The 21,155-nt window shown below is 36.4% G+C and overlaps 1 protein-coding gene across 5 annotated transcripts in view; it reads right to left on the minus strand.

Annotated features, from left to right (window-relative positions):
• Positions 1-21,155, minus strand: part of ATF6 (activating transcription factor 6) — a 195,783-nt gene that overhangs the window by 164,989 nt on the left and 9,639 nt on the right. For all 5 annotated transcript variants that reach the window (XM_019025857.4, XM_063693476.1, XM_019025862.4 and 2 more), the window contains exons 2-6: positions 18,637-18,713; positions 14,937-15,024; positions 12,820-12,926; positions 5,461-5,590; positions 4,662-4,865 (exon numbers count right to left, since the gene is read on the minus strand). In XM_019025857.4, coding sequence (XP_018881402.4) covers positions 4,662-4,865; positions 5,461-5,590; positions 12,820-12,926; positions 14,937-15,024; positions 18,637-18,713 — 606 coding nt within the window. The remainder of the gene's footprint in view (positions 1-4,661; positions 4,866-5,460; positions 5,591-12,819; positions 12,927-14,936; positions 15,025-18,636; positions 18,714-21,155) is intronic.

Genomic DNA, 21,155 nt, shown 5'->3' on the forward strand with positions numbered 1-21,155 from the left:
TAAGAAATTACAGTAAATCTGGCACTATGAAAATATATATTTATCATAATGTGAAAAAAAAAACCAAAAAACAAGAATTCCCAAGTGCTCAAGTAGTAGCCAGGGCAATCAGGCAAAAGAAAGAAATAAAAGGCATCCAAATATGAAGAGAGGAAGTCAAACTATCTCTCTCTCACACAGATGATATAATTCTACACCTAGAAAACCCAATGTCTCTCCCCAAAAGCTCCTGAATATAAGAGCTCTCTTTTAATATAAAATAATATCCTGGTCACCCAAAACCATCAAGGTTGTCCTTTCAGCTTCTGTGTATTGAGAAAACACATGATGGAAAAAGGCTGCTAAGAATTTAGTGAAGATTTAAAATGAACTTGGAGTTTATTAGAAGTATAGCTATAAAAATTTGAAGAGCTGTACAAAGATATATGAAATAAATTATTTGGTCTACAGAAAATGCTTGCTTCAAGTATGGTTGCAGATGCTTTGCAAAATGCCATAAGGCTACTACCCCCATCACCCACATCCCAGGGTCCACAATATACAGACTGAGAACCACTGACTTAAACCAATACTTTGAGAAGAGTATTATAGGAAGCCATGTTCTACATCCTCTGAGTTTAAAATTATGATTAAAAGATCCCTCCCCAAAATTAAACACTGTTCAGGGAACTTTGGGACTATTTTAAAGAACAGAAGAGGTGTAAATATAATGAATTAGGCAACTTATAAGAAAGAATCCTATTTCTAGCTACAGTTACAGATTTAAAGCCCTAGCAGATAACATGTACAGAGGGCTTTGTAATATTTCTTAAACTAATTAAGAAAAATAATCCAAATCTGTACTACCAATTGTGTAATTACCACTGTCTCCTCACTGAGAGGACTGCATCACACAAAGAAGGAGATGGAAGAATACCAAGGCAAGGCCATATGTGGCTTGAGTCCTACCAAGCCACTGCTGCTTCCTTTTTTTCCCATATTGTATCAAGCCTTTTCATCCCAGAGTACCCAACTATCCTCAAATTACCCAGCATCTAAATCAGGGATACTATAAATATTCTAGGCATGTTTGGGTTCAACACAGAATGAGGGGAAACAACTAAATTTCTATGACAATATGTTCAAGTGAAAGAACAAAAAACTTTCATGGTGACTTGGTAAATGCTGACCAGGCCACAAACTACGACGCAAAGAATTGTTTGGGGCCTTAAATAGCAGCTGAACATAGTTACTACTGTTCCTAGTGTGGAAACAGTTAAAAAGGACATTCCAAAGGCTGTTTATCCATTTTAGCATGCTCAAAATCCTCTCTGGCATTACATGCAAATCCCCCTTAAAGGAACACGGCTGGATTCAATGCCATATATTTTTTTGACTATGTGTAACTCACTGATTTTGATAGTTCTTTCTTTTAAACTTTCTTCAAAGATTTTAAACTATGTATCAAACATTTATTGAATGCCTACTTTGTCTGAAATAGCATCGGTGTGTGACTTAGGGCAAATAATCTGTACTTAGCGTTCTCATCTAAAAAATGCAGATATCACAACCCATCACCATAAATCATAGAAACATACTGAAGTTTCAAATAATGTGCAAATATTATTTGAAATAAGATAATGCACTTAAGCACTTAGAAGAGTGTCTGGCACATAGTAAGAACTTAAATGCAATTATTATTATTATTAATCTCCTTTTCTATATAATAATAGCTTCCATAAGGGCACTGCATGAGTTATTAATTTATTAGTTATCACAGTGACTGTTATTTAACTGTTTATGTGAATTTAATCCCCCAATTAAAGTGTAGAATTCTTGAGAGCAAGGAATACATCTGTCATTTTTTTTTTAAGGCGATACAGTATAGCGATTATTCACATAGACTCCGAGCCAGACCACCTAGGCTCAAGTTCTGGCCCCACTTCTTATTAGCACAGTGATCTGGGCAACATATTTTACCTCTGTCTCCCATTTCAATAATTTTCGCCATCATCTACCCAAAAAGCCCCAAGATAGAAAAACGGAAGTCATCCTAGACACCTTCCTCTCTATCCTTCAGCCTCCTTCTACACAATCCAATTACCAATCTCTACGATTCTACACTTTTAACATCTCTACTCTTCATCCTGGTTCTCCACTTTCATTGATATTCCAGGCTTTCATTATCTCTCATCTACACTACTCAAAACAGTCTTAAAGGACATGGAGGACTGAGAAGTAGAAGTAGGCATAAGTTGTTGCTGGTTGGTAGAAAATGGTGAGCCAAAAAACTAGGAAAAACAAGAGAATTCAAAGGACAATGCCAGATTAGTTGAGCTAGAAGAAGGGATTTATAGAAAAGAGTAATATTATAAAGTTCGAAGACTAAACTAGGAGGCCAGGCATGGTGGCTCACGCCTTAATCCCAGAGCTTTGGGAGATCAAGGTGGGTAGATCCCTTGAGCCCAAGAGTTCGAGACCAGACTGAGCAATATAGTGAGATCCTGTCTCTATTAAAAACAAACAAACAACAACAACAAAAAAACTAAAAACTAAACTAGAGCCAAATTGTGAAGAGTTTTACATTCCAAGCTAGAGAATCTCAGTCTTAAACCTGTGGAAATTACCTCTTCTTTTTCGATGGTAACATATTTACTACTAGTATTAACATGACTAACTGTATAATGTCTTGCCCATACTTCCCTTCTTCCTCCCCATTCTCAAATAAATGAAAAACATACTTTAAATCTGTATGTTATTATAATAATACCACCTATTTAGATTGTACTATAAAAACAGACAAGGCACCAGGCGCGGTGGCTCACACCTGTAATCCCAGCACTTTGGGAGGCCGAGGCAGGCGATCACAAGGTCAAGAGATCAAGACCATCCTGGCCGACATGGTGAAACCCCGTCTCTACTAAAAATATAAAAATTAGCTGGGCATGGTGGCACATGCCTGTAGTCCCAGCCAGTCTGGAGGCTGAAGCAGGAGAATCACTTGAATCCAGGAAGTGGAAGTTGCAGTGAGCCAAGATCACACCACTGCACTCCAGCCTGGCAACACGGTGAGACTCTGTCTCAAATAAACGAAAAAAAAACAGACAAGGTGCAGTTCCTCATATTAGCACATGCTCACGAAAAAATAACTATAGTCTTCAGATGACAGGAAAGTATTGAAGTTTCAAATAATGTGTAATTCAGGTTTCTGGAACTGATAAACTGCTCAGAAAAGAACAGTTTGTCTTCTTCTTATAGTTAAGATCTTCCATCACTCAAACATAGTCAATGATCTGCTAAGGGCAAATTCTTAGGAATACCCCTGCTTTATACGCTAGTCATATTAATGTCAGACTTTTTGTATAGACGTATTTTAATAGCTTATGGGAACTACAATGAGGTTCTTCATTAGTTTAAATTCTTAGCCTTTGGGAAGGCACAGATCCTTATGAGATCCTAATGAAAGTTTTGGAGACTATCCCTAGAATAATCCACATATGAACATACATTAAATACTGCATTTTATTTCAAGGAGTTCATGAACCCTTAACACACATTTATAAATCACAAGAATACCTATTCTATAGGAATGCTACTTTTCAGATGGAAAAGGCAGTAGTTCTGACTTTGTACTGAGAGAGCAGGCATTTCAAACTGGTTTTTGTTTGTTTGTTTGTCTGTTTATTTTTGGTGGGACTGACGGATGAATTTTCACTGATTCATCCATTCTCTCATCTAGGTCTTCTTTTTATCCATGTCATATTGTCTACGACCATGTAATAGAACAAAGCTAAAAGAGTATCTGGAAATTAAATTTATCAAATTCACCCTCATTAAAACTATGCTCCAAAAAACGAGCTAACTATTCACAATTGGAGATACAGTACAAATGTAACATTGGTGTTTATTTACAACCTATACCCCATTATCGCCTAGTCATATCTGGTGCCAACAAACTAAATCCAGAGATAAGAATGCTGCAAAAGTTTTCTTGTACCCAGTATATACAGATATCAGTATGAGTACAATGATGACTAATCTACCTAAGAGATCTCCATACGGAAATGACTCCCATATCTGAATAGTACCAAATCCTCAGACTTGAACTTCTTTCAGTAATGACCTAAACCTCTCATAGAATCACAAGTGTATGAGGCCATCTGGTGGATAAAATACGAAACACACAAATTCTTAGCTAGTTGAAAGCAGAGTCCAGGTCTCCTCATGACCAGGTCAATATACTGTTTACTACACCATGCAGCCTCCTCAGAGATTAAGGGCATGATTCTATTGCTATAACACACCTGAAATGGACCCTATTATTTTAAATATTCCTTCAAAACAAAAAAAGTTCACAGCCACAAAAATCTGGCTGACCTGAACTCTGCCTTCAACTAGCTTAAAATTTGTGTTCCTGTATTTTATCCACCAGAATAAAATGGCACCAAGAAAGTGTCCCAGATTTTCAAAATAACCATCAGATGTAACTGGTCTGGAGAGCTATATCCCTTGTTATGACAGGAACCACACATTAGTCATCTCTGCAACGTCCTCATAACCAAAGACATTCCTGACAAACAGCATGTGCTCAGAAATTATAACCTGAATTAAAACAAATCATATGACACAACCCTTACTGCCCTCCAAATAAATTTACACAGCCTTAAATTCTGCTCAGGTACCTTTAGTGGGTGCAGGTTGTAAACTGATAATTGGTTGCTGCTTTGCCAATGGCATAAGTGTTGGTACTGTCTGAATAATGATGGTTTTTGCTGGAACACTGGAGTTTGTTTGAGTCTTGGGTGCTGCTGGAAGCAATAAAGGCTTGGGCTGAATTGAAGGTTTTGAATTCACCTGAATTTTTTTCTTTGGAGTCAGTCCATTTTCTGGAGAAAAACCAGACAAACCACAAGTCAATGTGAAAGCAATTACGCAAGCCCTAAAAAACAGATTCTATCACACACCTTTCTCTACACATTATCTTAACTTCGAGTAACAATCTTTAACTGGAGTTTAAGCATAGCTACAGTACATATACCTGAATGAACTGAAGAAAAGTACTTAAACTGTTATCTCCTTTTCTAACCAAGCTGCAGTTTTGGGAATGGGACACACTAACTGGTAAAGGAGAATAGCTAAAATCATGGGATAACACCCAGAGATTAATGAGGTAACAAATGTCATAGCTGAATGCCCTCCATTCAGTTATCTTTAACTGAAACTTTGAAATCTCTCCTGAAGATGGTGGGGTCTGAGTCTATTTTAAAGTATCTTTCACCTGTAAAGACAGAGACAACCAAAGATTATTTCTCCCCTTTCCTCTCCACGGTAATCACTCACAACAAACAATATAGGTCCACCAACTAAAAAATAGCAAGCCAGCCTAATAAACATAAATTTAATCCAGCATTTTGTTTTAAGAAATGGAACCTAAGCTCAATCTGAAATAGAAATAACAGAAGTTAGGAGACAGAGTAATACCAGTCTTGTTCCTAGGACCAGTGACAGGCTTATCTTCCTTCAGTGGCTCTGCTGAAGAGGGACTATTAGAGCTTTCACCATATAAGGAAAGGGGAGACATCTGAGAACTAGAAGACAAATCCAACTCCTCCTGTAGCAAAATAAAAACAAAAATTAATGAGTATAATCCTTAAGCAGCAAATTGCATAGAAAAGGAGGAGACCCACATATAAACAGAAAAACACTTCAAAGTAACTTCAAAGGAAAGGTATATTAGAAACTGTATCTATATATTAAGTAATAAGTGACTATCAGCATGATCCATCTATACCAAAGGAAAAATAACTCAAAATGCAGAGTAAGTCTATGCCATCCTGTTAAAGATATGAATCATTGATCTGTTTCTACATTTCTTCCTACAAACTACACACACACACACACACACACACACACACACAAAACTTGGTTTGTAGTCATACAAACATTCAGTATCAGTATAAGGTTGCAGTTAAAATGCCAATATCCTTTCTCCATAATCTCTCTTATTCGGTCTTAAAAGAATATCAAAAGCAAAATAATTTTATTTGTATTCTTTTCTATTTTCTATTTTGTAATACTGCCTTTGTTCCAAATGTTGTAAAAGAAAGATGCATGAATGGAGCAGTGCTTTTTTGTTGTTGTTGAGACAGAGTCTCACTCTGTTGCCCAAGCTGGAGTGCAGTGACGCAATCTCAGCTCACTGCAACCTCTGCCTCCCCAGTTCAAGCAATTCTCCTGCCTTAGCCTCCCGAGTAGCTATAACCACAGATGTGTGCCACCACGCCTTGCTAAGTTTTTGTATTTTTGGTAGAGAGGGGGTTTCACCATGTTGGCTGGGCTGCTCTAAAACTCCTGACCTCATATGGTCCACCCACCTCAGCCTCCCAACGTGCTGGGATTACAGGCGTGAACCACCCCACCCAGCCAACAGTGCTATTTTCTTTAATTTAGTAGGTGAATTCATAATGATTGAGATACATAAAGATAACATTCGCATTTTCCCAAAGTCTTTTAATATTCAGTGAATCTGTCTCATTTTGTCAGAATAAAGAAACAACATAGAAGTAGCAATTCAATTCAGACAGAAAAGATGGCATGCATGATCACGCAATAGACATAATCTCTACTTCATAACATCTTCAAAATAATCTATAAGATTATAACATAAAAATAAAATTTAAGAGAATACTTGTTTACTCTCAGGGTGTTGCAGACCCTCTTAAGTCAGAACACACAGAAGCCACAAAGGAAGAAGAAATAGATTTGAACAAATAATAAGTAAACTATTTAACAATAAAAACTAGACCATAAACAAAGTTAAAAGATATATATTGGTAGAAAATATTTGTGAAAAATAGACAAAGGGCAGGAATAGCCATTTCACTGAAAAGGAAATGCAAATGGTAGTCAAAGGCAAATTTAAACTTTTTTTAATCATAAAAACAATTAAAATGACCTTGAGAGGATATGGGAGAAAGAGATGCTCTCAGTCTCACTGGTGAGAGTGACAAGTGACAATTGCATCTTCATTCATCCTTAACACCTACTCAGCATGTAAGCTAAGCAATATGTAGAGTGTATTAAAATACATTTCCAAGAAACCAAAGAGTACAAGGTAACACGGGAGGAGACTATTATCTTCACGGCCTTTGATGCTTAAAAGGTATTTGATAATATTCGACAAGTATTCCTCAATAAAATCCTAGAAAACAAGGATCCGAGGAATACTTTCTTTACATTAAAAAGCTATCAGTAATTATACAGCCAAGGCCAATGCTGAATGCATTACAATTAAAGTCAGGAAAAAAAATAGATACCTGCTTTTTCTGTAATTCTAGTATAATTACACTAAAAGAAGAAATTTAAAAAACATTAAAACAAAAGAGACAGCGTGCCTTTTAGCAAGGTAATATGCTATATACTTGAAGTACATGTAACAATCCACTGAAAAAAAAAACTTGACCTTGAAAATATTGTATTAATACACACTTAGAAAACATAATAAAAAATAAATATTTCAAGCCAGGCACAGAAAGACAAACATCACATGTTCTCACTTATTTGTGGGATCAAAAAACCAAAACAATTGAAATCATGAACATAGAGTAGAAGGATGGTTACCAGAGGCTGGGGAGGGTACTGAGAAGCTGGTAGTGAGATGGGGATTGTTAATGGGTTTAAAAAAAAAAAAAAAAAAGGAGAAGGAATAAGACATATTATTTAATAGCACAGCAGGGTGACTATACTCAATAAGAGCTTAGTTGTACATTTTAAAATAACAAAAAATATGTAACTGGATTGTTTATAACACAAAGGATAAATGCTTGAGGGGATGGATACCCCATTTTCCATGATCTAATTATTTTACATTGCATGCCTGTGTCAAAACATCTCATGTACCCCACAAATATATATGCCTACCATGTACCCAGAAAAATTAAAAATAAAAAAGATTTAAATAAAACAAATAAATAAATATTTCACTCACAATAGCAATAACAATTACAAAATACCTAGAAATTTTCTAAGGAATGTGCAGGACCCTTATGAAGAAAACTACACAACTGAACTAAGGCATAAAAGAAGATTTGAGTAAACAGAGAGATATACAATATTGTTGAAAAGAGTGATTACAAGTGATCATAAAGACAATACAGTTAGGAAAACTGATTCATTTTATAGAGAAAATTAAAATTAGATCCCTACCTACTGCTAGATCCCTACATAATACCACATATTAAAGTGGTGTCTAAGAGTATTAAGAAACCTAAATGTGAAAGGTAAACCATATGGTTAATAAAAGAAAATGCAGAATACCTCTGTGCTCTAAAAGCATAGAAGGACTTCTTAAATAAGCCATAAAGGAAAAGAAAAAAAAAGATAAGCCTGAGTAATTGAAAATTAACTATTTATACTTAATAAAGACTACAAAGTTAATAGATAATAGAAAGGGAAAAGATATAGGCAATTTGAATGTCTAAATCCAACAAGAGTTTTACTATTTCGAATATATGAGGAATTCCTGCAGACAAACAAGACAACAACCGAGTAGAAAAACTAGCAAAGGACAGGAATAAACAATGTATAAAAGAAAAAAAGTCCAAAAAGCTCATAAGAATGTAAATAAATGTTGAAAACAATAACCAAAGAAATACAAAGTAAAACAAAATAAAAGCAAACAACAAAAAAACACATTGTGCCATGGAGTAAAAATTAAAAAGGCAGACAATGCCAAGTATCAGGAGAGAAGTCACAGGGATCCTCAGGCACTGCTGCCAGCCCACAGAGTACTATGATGATCCTGGAGAGAAATACGGAAGCACTTGTCAAATTAAATACCTGCACATTCTACTACCCAGCAATTCTAGGCATATATCCTAAAGGATTTCTCACATGGGTCCGCAAGGGAACATTTTTTAAAATATTCATTATGGTGTAGGTAAAAATGTAGTGAATGCATACTTGAATGTTGTACAGAGTTAGATGCAACAGATTTGATGTACACAGAGCAATAGGAATTTATCTTAAAAACACTGCTGATTTTTAAAAGTAAATAATATAAAGATATCTACTATAATACCATTTACATAAATTTAAAACACATGCATATAATTGAAATCAGATGAACTTTTTGATAAATGGTACTAGAATAATCATTTTGATAGTCATTTGGAAAAACATAAAATTGGACTTGTATCTCATATAATACACAAGGGTAATTTCAAATGGATCCGAGATCTAAACACTAAAAATAATATCTCATGATAAATACTTATTCATAGTCACTTAGAAAATATTCCTTCTTGAATAATTTTATCCTAAGCCACTAGATGGGGTAAAGCAAGACCACCATCCATGCAGAGAAGTAGCCTGGTGGAATGTCAGGGTCCAAGAAGGGTAGAGAGGGCACTGATATGGCAGGCGGCCTGGCATGAGGAGTCACAGCAGAGTGACGAGGGCATTCACATGGGAAGACAGCCTAGTGTAAGGACATCAGAGCCCAAAGGAGACATGTTAAAAGAACATAAGAGCTGGTGTGAAGGGACCCCCACTGGCCAAATACAGAACAATGTAAGAAGCAGAATAAATAATTATAGTAACGGATTATAATCTGTTGAATAAAATAAGAAACGATGAATCCATACAGATATTAACAAATAAGTGAACAAATATAAAGTGTGATGATGAACAGGATATTTTTACATAGTCTTAAAGTATCTTTCTCACAAAATATGTATGGCATAGAGAGAAAAAGCAACTTCACAATGGAATAGGTTGGCAGATAACATCTATGAAGTGATCAAAGTGAAAATAATCAGTATTAGAAAAAATCAAAATTGGGTCATCAAAAGTTGGACACAGACAGCACTTCTGTGACATTCCTGCCACAGATATAAAACCTGAATATGATCCTAAAGAAACATCAGACAACCCCGACTAAGAAATGCTCTTCAAAATAACTAACTCCTAATCCCCAAAAGTGACAAGGTGAAGAAAGTCAAGGATTAATGAAAAACTGTTTTATACTGAACAAGATTAAAAAGACAAGATAACCATATGCAATGCTTGATTCTGAACTGGGTCCTTTTGATAGTCTAAAGGACACCTCTGGGATGTCTGGCACAATTTAAACGAGAGCTGAAGGTTAGATTATAGTAACATATTAATGTTTATTTCCCGATTTTGTGCTTGTATTATGGCTAAGAAATATCTGTGCTTGTAGGAAGTAGACACTAAAGTACTGGAGTGATAGGGGCATCGGACTGGTAACTTACTCTGAAATGCATAAGGAAAAAACAAGTTATTTGCAACGTACTCACAACACTTCTGTGAATTTGAGATTGTTCCAAACAAAAAATTAACATAAGCAAAAAAATAAGAGTAAAAATATGAGTGAATTATTTTATAACCTCTCAGTGGTGAAAACCTTCCTTTGAGTGACCAAAAAAGCAATTAAAGAAAAGATCAATAATTTGGCTATAGAAAACAGTACACCTGGGGAAAAATAAACACCAGAAATAAAGCAAAGAGACAAAAGAAAAATTGGGGAAAAAATATTTGCAGCTTATTTCACAAACTAAGAACTAATAATCCCAATATATAATAAAGCATCTAAAATATTAAAGAGAGAAAGACCAATACAATTCAATTAAAAAATGAACGGCCGGGCGCAGTGTCTCACACCTGTAATCCCAAGCACTTTGGGGGGCCGAGGCAGGTGGATAACCTGAGGTCAGAAGTTCGAGACCAGCCTGGCCAACATGGTGAAACCCTGTCTCTACTAAAAATACAAAAATTAGCCGGGTGTGGTGGCAGATGCCTGTAATCCCAGGTACTCGGGAGGCTGAGGAGGCAGGAGAATTGCTTGAAGCCAGGAGGCGGAAGTTGCAGTGAGCCGAGATCATGCCATTGCACTCCAGCCTGGTAGACAAGAAAGAGAGTTCGTCTCCAAAAAAAAAAAAGAACAAAAATTTGAAATGACAGTTCATTTTTTAAAAAGAAATGCAAATAGGCCTTAAATGTATAAAACATATGAATAGATATTATTTAACCATACTTATAATAAAAGAGATATAAAACAAAACCTATTGTGGAGTGATGATGGGAAAACAGGCCCTCTTACATACTGCTGATGAGGATGTAAAATTTTACAACCCCTATAGAGAGAAATTTGGCAGTATCTAGCAAAATTCAAGTGTATTTACCTTGGTGTCAACAATCCCACCTCTTGAAATATATCCCAAAAATATCCTGGCAAAAATATAAAGTGACTTATATACCAGGTTATTTACTATAGGTTATTTGAGTCTGGAAAAGACTTATGTACAGGTTAATTGGGTCTGGAAAAGACTAAAAACAACACAAATACTCATCAATAAGGAAATCACTAAATTAAGCATGATAAGGCCATGCAATGAAACATTATGTAGCATAATGGGAAAATTATATACTCTGAAATTAAGAGTTATCCTGCTAAGCTAAAAAAACAAGGTACAGGACAGGGTATACAGTATGCTACCTTTCGTAATTATTAATTTTTTTAAAAATTAAATCATTTGGAGAAATTGTGGGACCTCAGAGAGCTACCAATAGCAGCAATCAGAGAAAAGCTTCATAAAGGAAGTAGTTTTTGAACTGGGACTTGAAGGATGAGTTTTCGAAGACAAGAAAAAAATGGGGCTATTCTAGGCAGAAGAAAGAGGATGTGCAAAAACCTAGAACTGTAACAGCAGCAATCTCACTGCTGTTGTTCACTGCCAGCATCTGTAACAGTGCCTGGCACAGCGGTTGAATGAGTAGAGTGCATAGGAGCTCTCAGAGAGGAACTCTCACAGGGCTCAAATTAAGGGGAATGTGGAAGTAGGAGGGGATAGCAAGAAAAGAGACTGGAAAGGTAAATGGAGGCCAGATCATGGAAAGCCTAGTACTCTGGGAATTTAAATTTCATCCTTGTAAGGACTGGGAAGTTACTAAAAAGTTTTAAGCAAATGACTGATACAGTAAAGCTTGTGACACTGAAAGATTTCTCTTTGAAGATTCCACTGCTAAGAAAGGTTTGAGGAGTTGTAAGGCTGACCAGTTAAAATCCTATTGACTTAATCCAGGTGAGATAGTGATGGCCTGGCAGGGGCAGAAAAGATAAATCCTTGAATTAATACGTGCATACAACCACCAGGATTTAGTAACTAAATGTAGAGCCTGCAGGAACAAAGATACCACAATTTATAGCACATATAATATACTAAAATATTATTTGATTTTTTTATTCTTATACTTTCCCTTTCCCCATTCTAAAAAGTACCTAAATCAGGTACTTCCTTTTCCTGGCCTCAGGGCTTTTGTCTGGACACAGAGCAGAAGTGTTCTTAAAAGAGCTACCAGACTTCTATAAAAATGTGAGCCCCTTCAAAAGGTAGCACTAGGCATTCCCAAACTAAGGCAATCATTCTAGATGCTGTGACTAAAGAGATATAAAAAGTGACCATCTTACATTCTTCTATGTCCATATATAAAGAATGTATATCCTAATAGGGAGGAGAAAGAAAGGGTGGGAGAAAGGACAGTAAGCCAATAAACAAATACTGGATACTGTTAAAATGCAATGAAACAAATGAAACAATGAAATTATGGAGGCATGAACAGAGGGGAAAAGAGGGCAAAACCAAAGGCACTAACAACTTTCTAGCTCCCACAAGGCTCTTTCTTGAGTCTCAGTTCCCTCATTAAATGAGACAATATAACTCATAGTAGTATTCAATAAATGTTAACTGCCTCCCCCATATACATATTTTCCAGATAGCATATTATAACCAAAATCATTGTAAAAGACTGGCTACTCACAGGAACATGCTGAGTTGAAGAATAAGAGTCCACTGACCGAGGAGACGAGACTGAATAACTTGAGGAGGCTGGAGAAAGTGGCTGAGGTTCTGCCTTAATATCTTTAACTGGAAAACATGGAGGAAAGGTTTTACCCACTGGACAATAAAAACTTATAATAAAATGAACAAGAAAGAAGGTAAAATCTACTTTTAAAATTCAATCAGATATGGAAGCTAAGGTCACCAAAATATAACGAGTGAAAATGAAAGATGCAGAAAACAATATATCTAGTATGTTTCCACTTGTGTTACAAATTATATATATATGTGGGGAGGGGGGCTGTATATATATATATATATGTATGTCTGTGTGTGTGTATATATATATATGTGTACACTTGCATCTGCACTAATTCTCTGGAAGGGTAAACAGAAGAAACTGGTAACAGTGGTTGTCTCTGGAAAATAGAACTTGTTGGCTGAGGAATAAAAGCAGGAGACATTTTTCTACTATACAGATTTTTGTACCTTTTGAATATTTTACCATATGCAAAATATTATAGATTCCCAAAAAATTAAAAAAATAAGAAACAGGAAATATTTTGGAAAGCATTTTTGACAATACAATTTAAACTCATAAAAAATGTTCATATCTTTTAAACTATTAATTTATCCTATAAAAATGTACTGAGCAACTATGGCCCAGGCAGTATCCCTTGGTGTCAAAGACAGAATAGGGTAGGGATGGCAGACTGTGTTTTCCAAAATTAGCCATACGATATCTACCATCCTTCATGATCTTCCCTCATGATCTTCTACAATGTGATCTTGCCACTTTCCCACCAAGAAGTAGAGTCGATTTCCCCTCCCCAAGAATTTAGGTGGGCTTGACTCCTTCAATCAAGAGAAGATAGAAGTAATGCTATGTGACTTCTGAAGCTGGAAATGCAGCCTCTGCTTTGTGTGCTGGAACACTCATACTTGGAGCCTTTGAAGTCTGACTACCCTGAGACCACCATGACTGAGAACACCACGCCACACAAAGAGGCCCTATGCAGGCACTCCATTTAGTAGTCCTAGTCTTCAAGTCATTCCACCCCAGGTGCCACACATATGAGTGAAGAAACCTCAAGATGATTCTAGCCCCCAAATGTCAAGCTACTACAATCTTCAAATCTCCCCAGTTGTGGTCTGGACATCATGGAGCAGAGACAAGCCATCCTTGGAGCACCCGGTCAAAATTCGTAAGCACCCAGTCAAAATTCGTGACCCATAGATTCTAGCAATCTAATAAAATGGTTGTTGCTTTAAGCAACTAAGATTTAGAGTAGTTTGTCAAACGATAAAACCAGAACACTGACTTTGTGTATCCCACATTCTATGAAGGCAAACAGGCATGAAACAGTGTAAGTAAATACATAAAATGAAGAGGAATAGGTAGTGCAGGGGTAGACAGGAATTTAGATAGGAGAATGTGCTGGTTATTTATTCACTGTCTCTCAGCACTAAGTCCACTTTCTATAATCGGTGATATAAATTATTCCCAGCTGGCATCCTTTTAGGTCCTGTCAATAGGGGATACTAGAAGAAGCTAGAAGGGAGGAGAAGGGATTTTTCTTCATTCTACCATCAGCTGTATCCCAGCACTGGCAATTTGCTCCAGGTTCTGGCTTCTTTCAGTATACTCAACCCCGACCTCATCAGGCCCCCTTAAAGATATTAGTATCAGCCAGGTTCTGCCCCTTCTTAGAAGTACATGTATTAAATGCATGGGACTCCTCCACCAAGTTCCTAGGTTCTGGTAACCCAGGCTCTTCCCTTTGATTCCCTAAGCCCTGTCTGGTTCTCAGGTTAATCTTATACAGAGACATTATTCATAATTCAAAATCACTATTTCTATTTCTGATATGAACTATTCATTCATTACACTACTGAAACATAACTATGAAACTCCTCATATCCATTTTTGGCAAGAAATTTGTTTACATAATTGCCATACCAGAAGTAGAATGCATAACACCAGGAATCTTTTAACCTACCAGAATAGCCCAATAACCCCACCTAATTTTGAGTAGGACCAAACTACAAAATAAAATTGATCTTTTTAAAACTTTTACCAGTGAAACACATAATTACCTGTACAGATTTGGTTGTTGATGTCCCAAATGTCTGACTCCCAAGGCATCAAATCCAAATCAAAATCAAGATGATCAAAATTGTTTTCCTGTAGGTTTCAAATCAGCAAAAGAATATTAAAAGAATAAAACATACACATCTTAAAATCAAACTGTGAGACACAATTTGGCACAAATAATTTAACTGCTATTAGCCAACCTAGTAAAAAGAATACTCTAAGTCAGTCTTGTATGAGAATACATCTTGGATAGCCTAGAGATAAAATCAATTCAGTTACTTGAAGCACAGCAGCAACAACTAGGAAAGAGGTAAGGGATTCAGTATTTAAAACATTTAGTTGGCTTCATTCTTTTCTATGAGAATGACCATTACAGGAGTCAAAAATGTGTCTTTTATCTTAAGGGAAATCCAGCAAAATACATTTTCCCATTGCCATTAAGAAAAACAAGACAAAGTAAATGCTATTCATAATATAATCTCTATATACAATAGAAAGAATATAGATATATCCAAAAGACAGGCAAGAATCATAAAGAGGATAGTTACCACTGAGTAATTTTCTTTTTTCCTACTGTTCTATACTTCCTAAATTTCTAAAACTTTTATGAATCACTGAGTAATTTTCTTTTTTTCTACAGTTCTATACTTCTTAAATTTCTAAAACTTTTATGAATCAAAAAAAACACCACTTTTTAATCCTATAAAATAAAACTAATTTTCTAAAACAGGGTCCAGCAAACTTCTTAAAGGCTGCATTAAGTTCTTTTCATTTAGGTGGTTTTTCTAACCAAAATATAAGCATATTCTGGGTCATCCAGATAACCACCTTATACTGTATACATGAATAAAGAAGTGTCACATAATTTCAGAGTCCTCATGTAAGTCTGAGATCAAGTTAGTACCAAACAGTACTATTTTAAATTAAGTGTCTGGAGTCACAGAGACAAAAAGAAAAGTAAACTTAATACATAAATAATGCAATAAAGTCAAAGGCAGTAAATATTAACTTAATGTCACAAATGATAAAACAGCAACAATAGGATTGCTTGAGCCCAGGGGTTCAAGACCAGCCTGGGCAACATGGCAAAACCCATCTCTACCTAAGAAAAAAAATACAAACACTAGCTGGGCATAGTGGCGTGCACCTACGGTCCCAGCTATTCTGGAGGCTGGGGTGGGAAGATCGCTTGAGTCCAAAAGATGGAGGCTGCAATGAGCCAAGATCATGCCACTGCACTCCATCCTGGGAGACAGAGCCAGACCCTGTCAAAGAAACAAAACAAAACAACAACAACAACAAAAACAGCAACAATAAAATACACCTCGGCCGGGCGCGGTGGCTCACGCCTGTAATCCCAGCACTTTGGGAAGCCGAGGCAGGTGGATCACGAGGTCAGGAGATCGAGACCATCCTGGCTAACATGGTGAAACCCCGTCTCTACTAAAAATACAAAAAATTAGCCAGGCGTGGTGGCGGACGCCTGGAGTCCCAGCTACTCAGGAGGCTGAGGCAGGAGAATGGTGTGAACCCAGGAGGTGGAGCTTACAGTGAGCCGAGATTGCGCCACTGCACTCCAGCCTGGGCGACAGAGCAAGACTCCGTCTCAAAAAAAAATAAAAATAAAAATAAAAAAATACACCTCAGGCAAAAAAAGTAAAAATGTATCTAGTAATTGGTAACGACCATTTGTTAACAATTTCTAGAAGAATATTATCATTTCAAAATGACTACTATATGGTTCATTTTTATTGAGAATGTAACAGAAACACAGAAGGGAAACTATTTTCTTATGATGCCCATAACTGAGTAAATATTAGTACAAGGTATATAAAGAGAACATGTGAAAGTGCACATGAAAAAAAAGTATTTAAATCATAAAAAAACCATTTTTTAAAAAATCAATCTCCTTCACTTTTTTCTCTTATTTGGATCTTCACATCAAAAAATTAAGCAGCCTTAGCCAGGTGTGGTGGCTCATGCCTGTAATCCCAGCACTTTGGGAGGTCGAGGTGGGTGGACCACTTGAGCTCAGGAGTTCAAGACTAGCCTGGCCAATGTAGTGAAACCCCGTCTCTACTAAAAATACAAAAATTAGCCAGGCGTGGTGGCATGCACCTGTAGTCCCAGCTATTCAGGAGGCTGAGACATGAGAATCGCTTGAACCTGGGAGGCAGAGGTTGCAGTGAGCCGAGATCAAACCACTGCACTCCAGCCTGGGCAACAGAGTGCGACTGTGTCTTAAAAAAAAAAATTCAGCAGCCTTGTTTTAGCAACCAAAAAATCCTTAAACTTTCTTAATCTAAGTAAAGTTACCAATGTTGCTTGCCTGAGTGCCAGCAACACTTTTAAATAAGGGCATGATCTACTTCAGGAAACTTCTGACTCAATCTTCAGCCAAATAAGTCAAATACCTTCTACAGCATAAAGATTTTATCACATCAGAAATTTAACAGGCCCAGTTCATGCAAAATGAAACATACTGGCACTTATATCCTCTTAACTCTTCAGTGATTTAGCATGGGAAATTCTATTGCCGTTTGGAAGAAGAATGACATGAGGGGTCTCAGAGATTCAATCCCTTCATGTCATACTAGAAAAACTAAGGAACTGAAAGATTGAGTGATTTGCATAAAATAATAGAATGTTAGTTGTAAAATCAGGAATATATTTCCCTTAATCTTTCCAATTGAGCACACAGTTTCTTGACATAGTTTAAAAGAAACATTTTCTTTTAGGATTCTAGATGTTATGAAATATGAGTATCAGTTGCTTATTCAAATAGCCAATATTAAAAGGCAGTTTAATCAATGGGCCACATTCTAAAGTATCTCATGGAGTAAATGAAACCATTAAAATCCCTAGTACTGATTTTTTAAAATATATCATGTCCTTCATTCTCTTCTGTCGATTAATGGTAAAACAACTGCTAAATCATTGTTTAAGAAATGTCTGAAACTCACTAGGCAATCTTTACATATTTTGTACTCAAGTTAATAAGAGCCTAAAATGATGTGATATTCAACCTGATTGACAAATTACTCTGCTCACTTGAATTACTTCTTAAGTGAAACAGCACCTCATCCATTAAAGAATAAGACAAAATCAAAGTTCTGCAGGGCAAAGAGTTTTATATGTACTAATCAAGAAAAGAAAATCTAAGGTATTCTCGGGGACTCAGTGTTATAATAGTTTTCACACAGACCTCTAACCAATCAAAGGTAAGGATATACCTACTTTTCAGAGCTTTCTACACGAATACACAACTTTTAAAAAGGAAGTTGGTAAGTTCTGCTTGACTTACCAACTTAGTCAAGCAGAACTTACCAACTTCCTTTTTAAAAGCAAAGAATCTGTAAAAACCAAGAAGTAGGCAGGTTAGTGACTTTTCCAAAGTCACCTGCCAATTCCCTTATGTAGCAAAGTATCTGTAAAAACCAGGTAGGCAGATTAGTGACTTTTCCAAAGTCACCCATCCCTAGGGCCAAAGGTGGGCCTAGAATTGCAATACAATGCAATTTCTACTGTCCTACATTTACTGACTACAAAATGGCTACTAACTTTCATACTTAATGGTAGAAGCTATTTACCATTAAGTATGTAACTTAAATTACTAGCCTGAACCTGTTGTCCTGAAACTTTCTTGCAATAATTAGGGTTAAAGACTAAATACCACATTATTCAACCTTAGTAAATACTTACATACGTCTCATTTGCTGCTTCCAATTGCAGCTCATCAGTGTCTGTGAAATAACCGAGTTCAGCAAAGAGAGCAGAATCTTTGGACAAAGGAAAAGAATAGAAATGAACTGTCAATTCAATTATTTGACAAAGAAACAAGCACTGTATCCCTATGTCACCTCTATTAAGGTTTCTCATTAGCCATTACTATTGTTGATAAACTCCAGTAATGTGAATAAGCAATTCAATGCTCATTTCCAATTTATGTGTTGTTTTCTGCATAATTTTTATCTTGTGAACTGAATTCTTACACCAGGGATCAAAAAAGGTTTTATGTGATATGTCATGTAAGACTAATTGGTAGTGGCTTTATGGAACATTACTAACAAGAATTCTGATGCTACATCTGGGTTCAGCATGAAAAGTTAATGTGGTTCATAAGTAATAGGAGACAACTGTGGAAAGTAGACACGGTTCATAAGCAATAGGAGAGGGCTGTGGAAAGTATATACACACTGCATATTTGTTATCCATGCCTTAAGTTAAGGGTGCAACCAATTTTCTATCTAGACAATAAAGAATTCATTCATCTAAACCATCAAATTCATTTCAGCAAATCTAACTATATTCCAATTTCCTAATGAGGTTTCATTATAAATCAAGAAATATGTGGATACAGAAAACATTCTTCAATACACTATACTGAAAACTTTTTGTAGAGAAAGGTCAAGGTGTTGACCAAGGCCCAAGAAGGCTCCTTACCATAGAATCTATGAAGTTCCTATTTCCTCTGACACTTTCAAAACTTTAAGCACTTTGAAGAGTTTTTCAAAACTAGGTCTTCCTTTGTACTCTCCACCTATTTTATGCTGCTGAAACTGCTCTGATGATTTCCTCAGAGCACAAGTGTAGGAACTACACTGTCAGTCTGTTATTAACTTGACCAATTACAGTAACATTTCACCGCCTAAGACAAAACAGTATTTAGCAAAAAAATGTATACGTAGTAATAACAAAAGGTTACTCACATGACTCTCAGAAAAGACTACTCAGGTGCAGAGCCAATAAACATGTAAGCAGAGGACTGCGGCTTATATACAGGCTGAAACTCCTTTAAAGAGTTCTCTATCTGGCTCTCTCATTTCTTTCCTCCCATTCGTTCTAAACCTGCTCCAATCAAGCTCCCCGCTCCACATACACATAATTATTAATGCCCCCAGTGACTTCCATATTGCTAAATTCAATGGTAAACTCATAGTCCTCATCTTACTTGACCTATCAACAGCATTAACATAGTTGATCCTTTCATTTTAACTGAAGCATTTTCTTCACTTGACTTCCAGAATATCACACTTACCCGGTTTTCCTCCCACCTCAGTGGTTGACCTCACCTTGCTGGTTCTTCCTTATCTCCCTAACACAAATTTGTCCCTGGGCTCAGCATAAACGTTTCTATCTATCTTACTTCCTTGGTCATCTCAGCTGAGCTCACGGCTTTAAATAAAATCTATATACCAAGGATTTCCAAATATACATCTCCAACCCACACTTCAAGATGCATGTGCAGTGAGTATGACATCTCCTCTTAGATGTTTAAAAGGCATGTCAAACCTAACATATCCAAAATGAGCTCCTCATCAACCCCACCAAACCTCCTACTGCTTTGTCCTCATCTCAGTTAATGACAATTGGATTTTCCCAGTTGCTCAGGCCAAAAACCTTGGGATCATTATTACTTAATTATTTACTTCTCTTCCTCACTCTCCATAATCAATCTACCAGAAAATTCTGTCAGCTCTGTCCTCAAAATATATATCTGTAATGTGGCTTCCTACCTTTCCTCCCATTCTTCCTTCCCTTCCCAACCTTCCTTTTCTTCCCTACCCCTCCCAACACAGAGATGTCAGCTTCCGAAGAAGCAGGGCAACAAAGGTGATGGGGTTTTGTGCACAGTCATCTCCAGCAATATGCCTCATATCCAAGGAAATAGGATGGTGTGGGAGAGACTATTGCCCAGCAAAGATGCCAGCATGCCCCAGCCCAGTGGGAGGGGGAATGAAGTAGCAGATGGAAAAGGCAGGCTGAGTGGTTAGGAGAGTGGTCATACTGAACAAATATGTTAGGTGACTGAGCAAATGGTTGAATATATCTAAAATGATTAGAATGCTCTGGTTTCTCTTCAGAACAAATGAATCTTTTGCCTTTTACTAAAATAATTGGAGTCAGATTTCTCACAGTCTGAGAAAGGATTTAAGAGCATGGAAAGAGTGTCGGGAGACTAAAAGAATCCTAAGATGTTGGATTAGAACTAGAAGTATTAGTAAATAAACTCATTTAAAATATAACACATACAGATAGCTGTAGAAGTATATATATATATGTACACACATATGCAGATGTTTGTATTATGCATATATACATATATACACATGCACATATATATATATATATACACATGTATATATATTTCCTAGTTCTGTCTGCTAAGAGGTCCTAGAAGCAATGACATCCCAGTAGCAATGAAAATACTGGGTGACCAG

This window comes from Gorilla gorilla, chromosome 1 (genome assembly GCF_029281585.2).
Source record: "Gorilla gorilla gorilla isolate KB3781 chromosome 1, NHGRI_mGorGor1-v2.1_pri, whole genome shotgun sequence".
Taxonomy (NCBI): Eukaryota; Metazoa; Chordata; class Mammalia; order Primates; family Hominidae; genus Gorilla; species Gorilla gorilla.